The sequence below is a fragment of the Xyrauchen texanus genome, chromosome 14, assembly GCF_025860055.1.
Source record: "Xyrauchen texanus isolate HMW12.3.18 chromosome 14, RBS_HiC_50CHRs, whole genome shotgun sequence".
Taxonomy (NCBI): domain Eukaryota; kingdom Metazoa; phylum Chordata; class Actinopteri; order Cypriniformes; family Catostomidae; genus Xyrauchen; species Xyrauchen texanus.
Genome location: NC_068289.1, coordinates 34,267,702 through 34,280,256, shown reverse-complemented (window position 1 = coordinate 34,280,256; position 12,555 = coordinate 34,267,702). Strand labels below are relative to the sequence as shown.

Here is a 12,555-nt window from a genome sequence, read left to right as displayed (position 1 = left end):
CAACAGCAAGGAAGAAATGTAATATGGAGGTTACATGAACTTTACATTTTCTTTCCGTATTTTAAAACCCTTTACATAACACAAATCAACATACATTGTTATTAGGATAGGAGTCAATTCTCTTTTATTTTAACCCAGGAGAGCATTCTCTCAGCTATTAGACCAATTAACACAGTGTCCTAACCAAATGCAAAATCAAGATGACTGTGAGAACTGTCGAGTGACAATACAGTTTGTCCATCACTTGTTTTTTTGGAATCTTATTACATTACATCTAGGTAGGAAACTGTGTTAGTAGAGAAAATATAAATTGTGACATCACGGTAACAAATCACAAGGACACTGGCCCTGGCATTAGCCTACCTTCACAGGAGAGACGGTCACTGCGCAGGTTGTAGCCGATGGTGCAGGCACAGCTGCGCGTGTTTTCAGATGTGGGCAGACAGAGCTGCGAACAACCACCATTGTTTAACTGACAAGCATTCCTACCTGAGAGAGAATTCAAAAGAAGGGTAGGTCTTGTTGATGTTTTGGTAAATGTGAGGCTAATTGTGAGGCTAACTGTTGGGTCAATTGTGGGGCTTCTTTCTCTCTAAAGCTTGAAACAATGTTGCGAGATAATTGTTAATTATGAGAAAATGGTTCACCACCAGTGTCCCCAACAGAACTGCAGGTTACAAACACATCAAACCTATTTCCTGAACCCTCACCCCATCTGCCATAGGTCAGTCAAATAGATAGCCACACCCCAAACTCAAGCCATGTTAAGGCAATGTTGCTGTGTCTCAGTTTTGCTGCCAATTTCCTCCACAATAAGCACAGAAAATGGCAATTAGGTTTATAGATTCCATCTAGGCCTGCCAGTGAGGCATATTAGCCTATGCTTTTGACAAATTTATTACAAGAGACTCTACATTTGAGACTGCTGTGTCACTTGCACCTTTATTTAAAGAAAAATTAATCAATGTGTTCAGCCACAATGGTATGTATCTGCTTTCAAGATAGAGTATCTCTCTTCATTTGACAGTTTGAGCATTGCTGTCAACTCAAGTTGACTTCCGATTTTTCTGGAACTCATGGAATTATTATTCCCATCTTAATTGTATCCCTGAAAGTGAAAGGGATGGAAACTGCACCACTGTGTATTAGTGCATGTGCTTAGGAAAATCTCAGCTTGCACATCTATGACAGTAATAAGTTAGGTCTGTATTATGAATAGAGAGGCTAATTGCGGCTGGAGAAATTTGGAGGCTGGATAGATTTACATTTGAGCCTGTTTAATGGTCATTCCATATTCAAGACGACAGCTTAGTGGGATCCACAGCAATGCTGTTAATGGACCTGCAGATAGTATGATTTACTTGCAGAATAACTCACAAAATGGAAAAACAATATCTGAATATATCTCTACTGAGGGACATTGAAGATATCTGTGTGATTATTATATACAAAATTTAGTTGAAGTGAATGGAAAACAATATAAGCTGAATTACTAAAACCTACTGTTACGATCCTCCGTATCTGTTTTGTGTGGGTGTTGTTCTGTATGTGTACAGGGATTGGTTGCAGTCGGAGGAGCTACTGATCGGTGGATCTACTGATTCACCGCCTTTAAAAGGGCGGCGTTAACTGAAGATGGAAGCTCATTCTGGCGTTGGCCTTGTGGCGTGAGGAGCTCCGGATTCCTCCTCCCGTCGACAGATCCCAAAACCTTTAACCTGATTATGTTCGTTTGTTTGAGATGAGTTAAATCGGTTTTGTTTGTATGTTTTAGGAGCCTAGGGGTGTCCTGTCATTTTGTTTTGACTTTGTTTGCGATTTGTTTATTTATAGGGAGTTAGGGAAGTTTCTTTGTATTTGGTTTATTCTCCCGATTAGGTAATTTATATATGTTTGTTTATAAGTCTATTTTGTTTATTATTTTGACCTTGGGGCACCCTGAAGTCATTGCTCCTTAATTTATCATCTTTTCCACTTTAAAATAAATTACACTTTTTGTGGAACTTAAGTTTGTGTCTTTGGTGATCTGTCGGCTGGGGCTGTGTTCCGAAATTTCACATCAAGCCGTCCTTGTAAGTGCGGGACGTAACAAATGGGGGCTCGTCCTTTCGTAACGAATTGGGACACGTTATGGTAACAAATTCATTTTATGGTATGTATACATCTCTTTTTCTCCTTTTGCTGGTGTAAACGTTTGATTGGCAGTTTTTTTTCTTGAAAACTGGGGAAAGGGATATAATGGATTTTAGTATTGAGGCGTTTCGACAAAAGCCTTCGTGTGAAGGGTTAGAATTGTGTCGTAAAGCGGATTTGTATTTGATTGCTGATTATTATGACATTGCAGTAGTAAAATCAGCTCGTAAAAAAGAAGTGCGGGACGTAATACAGGCTGCTTTGATGCAACAGGGTGTCTTAACAGCAGTTAAAAATCCTGAAAGTGAGGTTGGGGAGATAGGCAAAAGCACAAGTGATGAAGAGCAGGGTTCAAGTAGTGAACTGGTGCTTCTTTCACTTAGTGGGGTAGATACGGAAGATTTAAAACTCGCTGTCCAGTTGAAACAACTTGATTTAGAAATTAAACGTCAAGAACATACAACCCAACTCTTGCGTTTTAGACAATGTGAATTGGAGACACAAGCTGGTCGACCGCTCGGTGAGTCTAAAACAAGGCTACCTACTGTTGTTTGAACTAGCCGGAGTTTACATCATGTTTCTGATTCATCGTTGCCTAGGCCTTCTGCAACTTCTTTGGATTTTGACATTAGTAGACAAATCAATCTCGCGCCACCGTTTCGGGAGGCCGAGGTTGATTCATATTTTGGTGCGTTTGAACGCGTCGCCATTGCTTTGAATTGGCCAAAAGAAGTCTGGCCTCTTTTGTTGCAATGTCGTTTAACTGGAAAGGCTCAGGAAGTCTGTTCCGCTTTGTCCCTTAACGACAGTCTAGATTATGAAAAAGTAAAAACCGCTGTGTTGAGAGCCTATGAGCTTGTCCCCGAGGCTTATCGCCAAAGGTTTCGTTTGCATGTGAAAGCTGCCAATCAAACGTGCGCGTGAGAAAACCGCACTTTTTGACAAATGGTGTCAAGCCAGCAAAACGACAAATTTTAAGCAGCTTCGTGAGCTCGTTTTGATTGAAGAGTTTAAAAATTCGTTACCCGATAAAATTGTGGTTTACTTGAATGAGCAAAAAGTTATGATTCTTGCGGAGGCCGCTGTGTGTGCTGACAAATTTGTATTAACGCACAAGAGCGTATTCGTGGCACCTGCTCGTCGAGAAATGCCAAATTTTGTGAGTTCTGAGAGAACTTTTAAGTCATCTAAACTCTCGAAACCAGTCGTGCAATCTGATGATCGTGAGTGTTTTTATTGTCACGAAGTGGGTCATTTGATTGCTGTTTGTCCCGTTTTGAGAAAGAAAAATAAGACGAAACAGCTTAAAGGAGTCGGTTTCGTACGAACTGTTACTAAATCGTCAAAGCCAGAAATTGATGCAATTTTTGAACCTTTTATTGGTCAGGGAATGATTTCTTTAAGTGATTTGGAAAATGATCAAGTGCCTGTTGCTATGTTGCGTGACACAGGTACTGCGCAGTCGTTTGTTTTGAAAAGTTCGTTGCCATTTTCAGAGAAAACGTATTGTGGCTCTGATGTGTTAGTGCAGGGAATTGCAATGCAAGTGGAAAAGGTTCCCTTGCATAAAATATATATTCGTTCTGAGTGGGTAACTGGTTTCGTAAAAGTGGCCGTTCGTGCTCAATTACCAATAAATGGCGTAATCCTGATAATGGGAAATGACTTGGCAGGTGGAAAAGTTTTCCCTCTCCCTGAAGTCATTGAGAATCCGTTAGATGAAACATCTATTGTGTGCAAGCAAGACACGGTAGATTTGACTGTGTTTCCTGCCTGTGTGATTACTCGAGCTCAATCACAAAATTTTCCACCGTAGTTGATCTTTCTGACACTTTTCTTGTTGATGAAAACGTGACTGATTCTTGTCCATTACTGTCTGAGATGTCCGCATTTAAACCGCTGTCTACTAGCAGTGGTGCTGAATTTGGTTCCGCTGATCTGTTACTTTCTGTAGATCGCACGTTATTGGCTGTCGAGCAAAAACAAGATCAGTCGCTCGAATTTTACCGAGATTCTGCTGTAAGTTCAAAAGAAATTGTGAAAAAGCCAATTGGTTATTACTTCATGGATGGAGTATTAATGCGGAAATGGACACCTTTAGTGTCTGATAATTCAGGTTGGGACACATTGTACCAGATAGTCGTTCCCAAATGTTTTCGAGAACAGGTGTTAAGTGTGGCACATGATAATGTGGCTGGCCATTTAGGTGTGGCTAAAACGCTTTATCGAGTTTTGCGTTATTTCTTTTGGCCTAGGATTAAGTCAGATGTTACAAAATATTGCAGATCATGCCATGCTTGTCAAATGGTTGGGAAGCCTAACCAGGTTATCTCCCCAGCACCTCTTAAGCTGATTTCTGCTATCGGAGAACCATTTGAGCGCATGATATTAGATTGTGTCCGACCTCTACCAAAAACAAAAGCAGGTCACACTTACTTGCTTACGCTTATGTGTATAGCAACTCGTTACCCTGAGGCGATACCACTTCGTTCTTTGAGAGCTAAAGCAATTGTGAAAGCTTTAATTGTGTTCTTTTCTACTTTTGGACTTCCGAGAATGGTTCAGACGGACCAGGGAACAAATTTTATGTCCCGGTTGTTTAACCAAATTCTGTCTCAGTTGCATGTTAAACACATCGTTTCCAGCGCTTATCACCTTGAGTCTCAGGGAGCACTGGAACGATTCCACCAAACTTTGAAAACAATGTTACGCACTTATTGTGTAGATTCAGAAAAAGAATGGGACGAAGCATTACCATTGCTGCTGTTCTCTGTACGGGAGACTGTACAAGAGTCTTTGGGGTTTAGTCCCGCAGAGTTAGTTTTTGGGCATACGGTGCGCGGTCCCCTTAAGCTGCTCAAAGAAAACTGGTTGTCTGAAACAAAGCCATCTTGCAATATTTTAGATTATGTGAGCTCGTTTCGAGAACGTCTGCATAAAGCTCGAGATCTGGCTCAGTCAGCTTTGCTAAAGGCTCAAATAAAGATGAAGGAGTGTTTTGATCAGCAAGCAGTCGTTCGTTCCTTTGTGAAAGGAGACAAAGTTCTTGTTTTGTTACCACTTCCTGGCTCTTCGTTGCAAGCAAAGTTTTCTGGACCTTATGTTGTGGAGCGAAAACTCAGTGATACTGACTATATTATCTGTACCCACGATCGACAGAGAAAAATCCACGTGTGCCACATCAACATGTTGAAGCGTTATGTTGTTCGGGTGAACAACGGGATTTAAAGAGCTCTCCTGTTCCAGTTACTTCACTGTCTGTGGTACCACCTTCTTGTGGCGATGAAGACGGGTTAAATCTACGGAGTATGCCAGTGTCTGATGTCAAACTGAATAATTCTGAAATTTTGTCAGATCTTAATTCTCATTTATGTCATTTAGCTGTAAATCAACGATCTGATGTTGTGAATTTGATCCAGTCTTTTTCAGGACTGTTTTCAGATGTGCCTACTCAGACAAATGTCATTCAGTATGATATTGAAGTGAACGATCATCCACCCATTAAGCAACATGCATATCGGGTCAATCCAGTGAAACGTAAAATCATCGAGTCTGAAGTGAAATATCTATTGGAAAATGATTTTGCTGTCCTGAGCACAAGTGCTTGGAGCTTACCTTTTCTACTTGTTCCGAAACCGGATGGTACCCATCGATTTTGTACGGATTACCGTAAGGTAAATGCGATCACAAAACCTGATTCATTTCCACTACCGTTAATGGAAGATTGTGTGGATAATGTGGGATCGGCTCAGTTTGTTACAAAGCTTGATCTTTTAAAGGGGTATTGGCAAGTTCCAATACCCCTTTAATCCAAAATTAAAGGGGTATTGGTATTCCAAAATATCTGCTTTTGTCACTCCAGACAACTTCCTGAATTACACTGTGATGTCTTTCGGGCTTCGGAACGCGCCGGCGACTTTCCAACGATTAATGAACACTATATTAGCTGATGTTAAGCACTGTAAAGCGTATTTGGATGATATTGTGGTGTATTCGTCCAGCTGGAAAGAACATCTAGACGCCTTATTCACTGTTTTCACGTGCTTGCTTAATGCTTCCCTTACGTTGAATTTGTCCAAATGTGAATTTGCCAAGGCAACTGTGATGTATTTGGGAAAACGGGTTGGACAGGGACAAGTACGTCCTGTAGTCCAGAAACTACAGGCAATTGTTGGTTTTCCTGTGCCTCAAACCAAGCGTGATCTTCGCCGTTTTTTTAGGAATGGCAGGCTATTATAGAGCATTTTGCCGAAATTTCTCTGATGTGGCTCTACCGTTAACTAATCTGCTCCGTGCTTCACACAAATTTGTATGGTCTGATGAATGTCAACATGCTTTTAAAGCTGTAAAAAGTTTGTTGTGTAGTGACCCAGTGTTATCTGCCCCGGATTATTCACATTCCTTTAAACTTGATGTTGATGCTAGTGCCACCGGAGCTGGAGCAGTCTTTTTGCAGGATGATATTCACGGAGTTGAGCATCCAGTAGCTTACTTTTCGAAAAAGTTTTTGCCCTATCAGTTACACTATAGTACTATTGAGAAAGAGGCACTTGCTTTATTACTAGCGTTACAACATTTCGAAGTGTATGTGGGATCAAGTTCTATTCCCGTGCTCGTCTTTATTGATCACAATCCACTTGTATTTTTGTCTCGAATGCGTAATGCAAATCAACGCATTATGCGTTGGTCCTTGTTTATTCAAGATTTAATCTTGAGATTCGCTATAAAAAGGGCAAGGACAATGTTTTAGCAGATGCCTTATCTCGTTCTTTTCGTTTTGTTTAAAAATCACTAATGATTATTTTTTTTTGTGTGAGGGTGTTACGATCCTCGGTATCTGTTTTGTGTGGGTGTTGTTCTGTATGTGTACAGGGATTGGTTGCAGTCGGAGGAGCTACTGATCGGTGGATCTACTGATTCACCCGCCTTTAAAAGGGCGGCGTTAACTGAAGATGGAAGCTCATTCTGGCGTTGGCCTTGTGGCGTGAGGAGCTCCGGATTCCTCCTCCCGTCGACAGATCCCAAAACCTTTAACCTGATTATGTTCGTTTGTTTGAGATGAGTTAAATCGGTTTTGTTTGTATGTTTTAGGAGCCTAGGGGTGTCCTGTCATTTTGTTTTGACTTTGTTTGCGATTTGTTTATTTACAGGGTGTTAGGGAAGTTTCTTTGTATTTGGTTTATTCTCCCGATTAGGTAATTTATATATGTTTGTTTATAAGTCTATTTTGTTTATTATTTTGACCTTGGGGCACCCTGAAGTCATTGCTCCGTAATTTATCATCTTTTCCACTTTAAAATAAATTATACTTTTTGTGGAACTTAAGTTTGTGTCTTTGGTGATCTGTCGGCTGGGGCTGTGTTCCGAAATTTCACGTCAAGCTGTCCTTGTAAGTGCGGGACGTAACACCTACCAATTAACAAGTAAATAATAAATCCAAACAAAGTAGAGTGCTCAAAAATAATGTTTGTGTTTTTTTGTTTCAGCACAATTGTTTTTATACACCACTTAGATCAACATTTAAACATTTAATCACTCTAAAAAACAAGTTGAATTGGGATGTTGTGATACCACATTCTTATTAATCCAATTTACTATCAAGGCAAAATATTGAAACCAATACTAAAGTTTTTTCTTCTTCTTCTTAAAAGGAGATGTTAGGCAGAATGACTTTCCATTCACTTTAATGATATGAAAAGAAATATGCAGTGAATGTTGACAGAGTATGTCATTCTGCCTAACATCTCTTTTTGTGTCAAATGGGTTTGGAACAACTTAATAATAACATCAATAATTTTCAATAATAATGTCATTTTAGGGTGAATTTAACTTTCATAAAAAAATATTATACAAATTATTAGTGAGGATAAATCCTCTCGATACAACAAAAGTATTTTGAATATGAGATCGATCCACCTATCCCTAATGTTGAACTTTAACTAGTCAACTTCAGCTGACTTTTTAAAAGATAGCTATTGGCCAATTTATTTATGCGTTTACCTTGATCATAAGGCGCCTCACCTTTCTGCCCATCTCTGTCATACACCTTCATGTGTACCACACCGCTGGTCTTATTGCGCAGCACTGATGGGTTACGGCCATCCCGTTTGGCAACCGTTCCCAGCTGTGCCAGATCCTCATCTGCCCACCACAGCTTGCCACCTAGAAAAACAGATGAATTATTAATTTCCCAAAGTCACAACCAGCAAGTCTGACTGCCAATGGATACACATGCCATTATCATTTGTTTGTCCTTTTTATACCACATGTATATAATCTGTTGGTGCTGTGCACCATTTTGGTGCCAAAACTATGCAGTGTTCGGGTGGACGAGGGAGGGAGGGTGAGAAAAGTAAAGAGATGGGGCTTGAGCACTATGCATGTTCCCTTCCCAGTGTGAGTCAATGAGGCAGAGCATAGGGCAGCCTGGCCGAAGACAAGAGCTCTTCATTCACAAAGCCATCAGAGTGCATCTATTCTCACAGTGTCGCTGCAGCTAGCAAGCCCCTTGTGTTGTTTCTGCTCTGTAAGACTGAGTGTGCCACAAAAGGGCCTTAGAGATTGCCCGTGGCACTGTGCCTAGACTATAAATTTCTGCTGCAGAAAAGCATCATAGAAAGTGGTAGCTCCGCAACCATAAATGAAACACATTTATATTTAATATATTAAATATTGCATTGAATGAAAAGTCTGAATAAATGTTCGACAAAAGCTCACAATGGTAATCATAGTTCCTGCCAAAAAATTTCATTTTTAGGGTAGTCCTTTCCCATACGAAACACTGCCACAATGTAGGAGTTCACCTGGCAATGTACCCACTATTTGCTAATCCATAGCAAGGATGTTCTGAGTATGATGTTTTGTTTTGTAGATACATGTATGTGTACAAACCTTTCTGAAGTCTATGGAATTTTATAAACATTTGATAATTTGATCTCATGAAAATGACATGGCAACGGTTCATTCAAATTTATGTGGTACAGTACACGTATTGCTGTAGTTTCGAGGTAAAATGTCCACTGTGTGGTGCTAGCAAGTTCAATTTTCTCCCAAAAAGAGGTTGAATATGAAGGTAGGTAGAGACCAAGGCACGTCCGAATCCATTGGTATCGTCACATCCTGTCTACTGTCTAAGAAAACTTATTCTGATCTATTTTTGAAGGCAGCATACAGTATATGTACCCTTCACTGCTTATCAAATCCCACAATCCTGTGCATGTGGATCCACAGCGGTTGAAACTGAAGAAAAAAAATGGTGGCCGAAGAGGCATTTGATAGTCTGTTTGTGTACAAACAGGCCCAGATAAGCACCCCCTAAGCACCTTCCAATGAACCTTAGAGCACCTTCAATTGTAGACCAGGGGAAACTACTGCCCTGAAATCTATCCTCTATGATATTGTGGCAATTATCCAGATATGGAATGAGATTACATTACTGGGGGTACAACACTGAACTAATGCAGTGCCCTTCTGTGAATGTGAGGAACCGGACAACAGGGAGAAAAAAAATGTTCACTGAAAAGTCAAAAGAAGATCGCGTTTTTGCTCCGAGTCCCCATTCATTTCCAAAACTATTGGCATTGTGTCTTTCTAAGGTGTTAAAATGTTTGTTCCCTTTACTAAAAGCTTCACTACGATGTTGCGCTGCTAAGCGCTACGGGGAACAGCTCTAGCTGTGAGCCGAGCTGAATAATGTGTGGAACACGTCAATGAACATTGACCGGAATTTATAGCCTTGGCTGATGTAATCATTAGATGCACCTGAGGCCAGGCTATAAATGGATACGTCACCAGGTGTCGTCAGAAACTCTTTTTTCAGAGCGATTCTGTTTCTGTGTGTTTCACACACCCTGTCAAAACTTTCTTTCCTCTGTTAGGAGATAGAATCAGTTAGGCAGTGTGCAGTGAACGTTGTTCTATTTTTCTCTTCTGTTTAGAAAATATTATATATATTTATATTTCTAAAAAAAAAAAAAGACGTGTTGATGCCTTTCTCTCACTCTCTCCCCAAACCCAGCTGGTCCTTCACAACATCGCGAAGCGCGTTCCGACGCTTCTTCGGATCATGAGGTGGATCGCGATTCTCTTCCCGCCTCCGAAGCTTTCCGTCCGCGATAAAAAATCTCACGGAGGAATTGCTCGATGTTGTTACTCGTGCGGTTGCCAGATTGGTCTGGCCACGCAAAAAGAGACCCCCAAACGCTCCAAATTAGGGGATAGATTTTATCTTCCAGTCTAAGAAAGGGAACGCCTCATGGGTCCCTTCCTTTCTTGATAACCTCCATGAAGAGCTTTTTCGCTCATGGAGAACCCCTAAAAAAAAAAAATAAATAAATAAAAAATAAAAAATATATAAAAAAAATATATTTTCTTCCCGTGTTCACATACCCTCGACGTCATTATATTCGACTATCATGGGTGCTGAGGCACGGGGGTATTCAGTGATGCCGCCGGTCGAAGAGGCTCGGCATCGTCACTTAAGAAGCCCTCTCTCCCCTCAAAGCATTGTAGGACAACCTCCACTTTAGTGGGAAGGGCTTATCAAGCAGCAGGTCAGGCTGGTGCTGCTCTGCACACTATGCTGTTTTTCAGGCGTACCAGGCTGACCTCCTGGACGACCTGAGTGTGGGTTCTGCGCTTGACGAGCAAGCCTCAGACCCACCTCGGTCCTGACTGAAGGAAGGCTCAAAAGCAAAGCGTGGCGAGTCGTGCTCCTCCTCCCAAGGATTGGGGACAGTCTCGCCGCCCTCGCCAGCCCCCGAAGCAAGACCTCAGGACTATAAATTCTAGTAAGAGAAAACCCTGACGGTCTTGCGCCTAGATTAGGGGTAGCTCCCTCGGACGGGCACGTGCTTCACTTCACCCCTCCTGGTACCCCCTCGAAGCCCCTCCATTCCCGCCACCTCTTGGTGTTTCGGGTTGCAGAGGCTTCCGTCAAAATTGGGTGTTTTCGCTGTTCCTGCATTTTATTCAGGACGTGAAACACCTGACAACCCCTCAACAGGAAGTGTTAAAATATAATACCCATCTCAGAGATCCTGGCAGCGTGGAAACTTCTGCTGGATATATTCTTTTCTGTGGGTCTTATAAGGGCGTCAGGATTTAATTGTCTCGCCGCTTTTCCGTGTTTCAATGGCGTGTTCTCACTACCGTAAACCGGATTTCTTTTTTTATGTAAAAAAAACAAAAAACAAAAAAAAAAACTCAATCTCCTGGTTAAAGGGGCCATGGTATGTGTTCCCCTTCCAGAGAGAGAGTTAGGTTATTACACTAAATACTTCTCGTTTCCCATGGAGGGTGAGGGGTGGCGTCTGGCTTAGATCTTAAAGCTTGAACTACCCGTGGGTACACTTTAGAAGTTCTGCCACAACATGGAAAGTTCCTGAGGTTCACTTCCGGGGGCGAAGTCTTCCAGGGTCAGGTTCTTTCACTCAGCCTAGCCCTTTTTACCCGCACATTCACAATGCATGATGTAGCGCTGGCTCCTTGCGACTCCGGGGCATCTGCATTCTGAATTACGTAGACGACTGGCTGATCCTAGTGCAGTTCCAGGAACTGGCAGTCAAGCACAGGGACATCGTCTTAGCTCATCTGTTTCTCTGGGGTTGAGGCTCAACGCCAAGAAAAGCGTCCTCTCTCCCACTCAGAACACTGTCTATCGGGGCATCGTATGGAGTTCAATCACAATGCGGGCACAACTGTCTCCTGCTAGGATTGAGTCCATTCAGATCACCCTGAGCAAAGTCAGGCTAGGTCAAGGTTGCACTGTTATCAGTATCAACAATTTCCAGGTCTCAGGGCTAAATAGGGTTACTGGTTTTCTGCCTTGGGTCCCACTCTAGGTGCGTCTTGTTGTCGCAGACTGCTAACGACAGATGCCTCCCTGACGGGCGGGATAGCAGCCTTAAGTGGTCGTCCAGCTTAAGGGGATAGGAGGGTCGTCAGCTCGGTTGTCACAGTCACTGTCTTGGGTTGATGGCTGTATTTCTGGCCCTGAAATACCTCCTCCTGAGGCTGCCATGTCTTGGTGCGGGTGGACAATACAGCTGTAGCCTCTTACATAAATCTTCAAGGAGACCCACGCTCTTGTCAGCTGTATTTCTGACACGCCGGATTCTCCTTAGGGCCCAGGGTAAGCTCCTGTCACTCAGGTCAGTTATATCCCTGGATGCCCATATACGGGAGCAGATTTACGGTCCAGACAGGAAATACCAACGGGGAGTTAAGAACTCCACCCTAAGGTAGTAGTTGCCCAGAGTTCGCCAGCAAGGGTTTTTGCCTCTTACTGATAGCGCCGCTGGCCTAACAGGGCTTGGTTCTCGGAGCTAATCTCTTCCCTCGACTACTGCCTTGGGCGATTCCGAACAGGAAGGATCTTCTGTCTCAGGCACAGGGCAATATTTCATCCCTGCCCCGAATTGT

At 42.2% G+C, this 12,555-nt stretch overlaps 1 protein-coding gene across 1 annotated transcript in view; it reads right to left on the bottom strand.

The window, feature by feature from the left end:
* lrp1bb (low density lipoprotein receptor-related protein 1Bb) overlaps positions 1 to 12,555 on the bottom strand; it is a 491,998-nt gene that overhangs the window by 104,330 nt on the left and 375,113 nt on the right. The window contains exons 32-33 of the mRNA XM_052142560.1: positions 8,155 to 8,295; positions 364 to 489 (exon numbers count right to left, since the gene is read on the bottom strand). Coding sequence (XP_051998520.1) covers positions 364 to 489; positions 8,155 to 8,295 — 267 coding nt within the window. The remainder of the gene's footprint in view (positions 1 to 363; positions 490 to 8,154; positions 8,296 to 12,555) is intronic.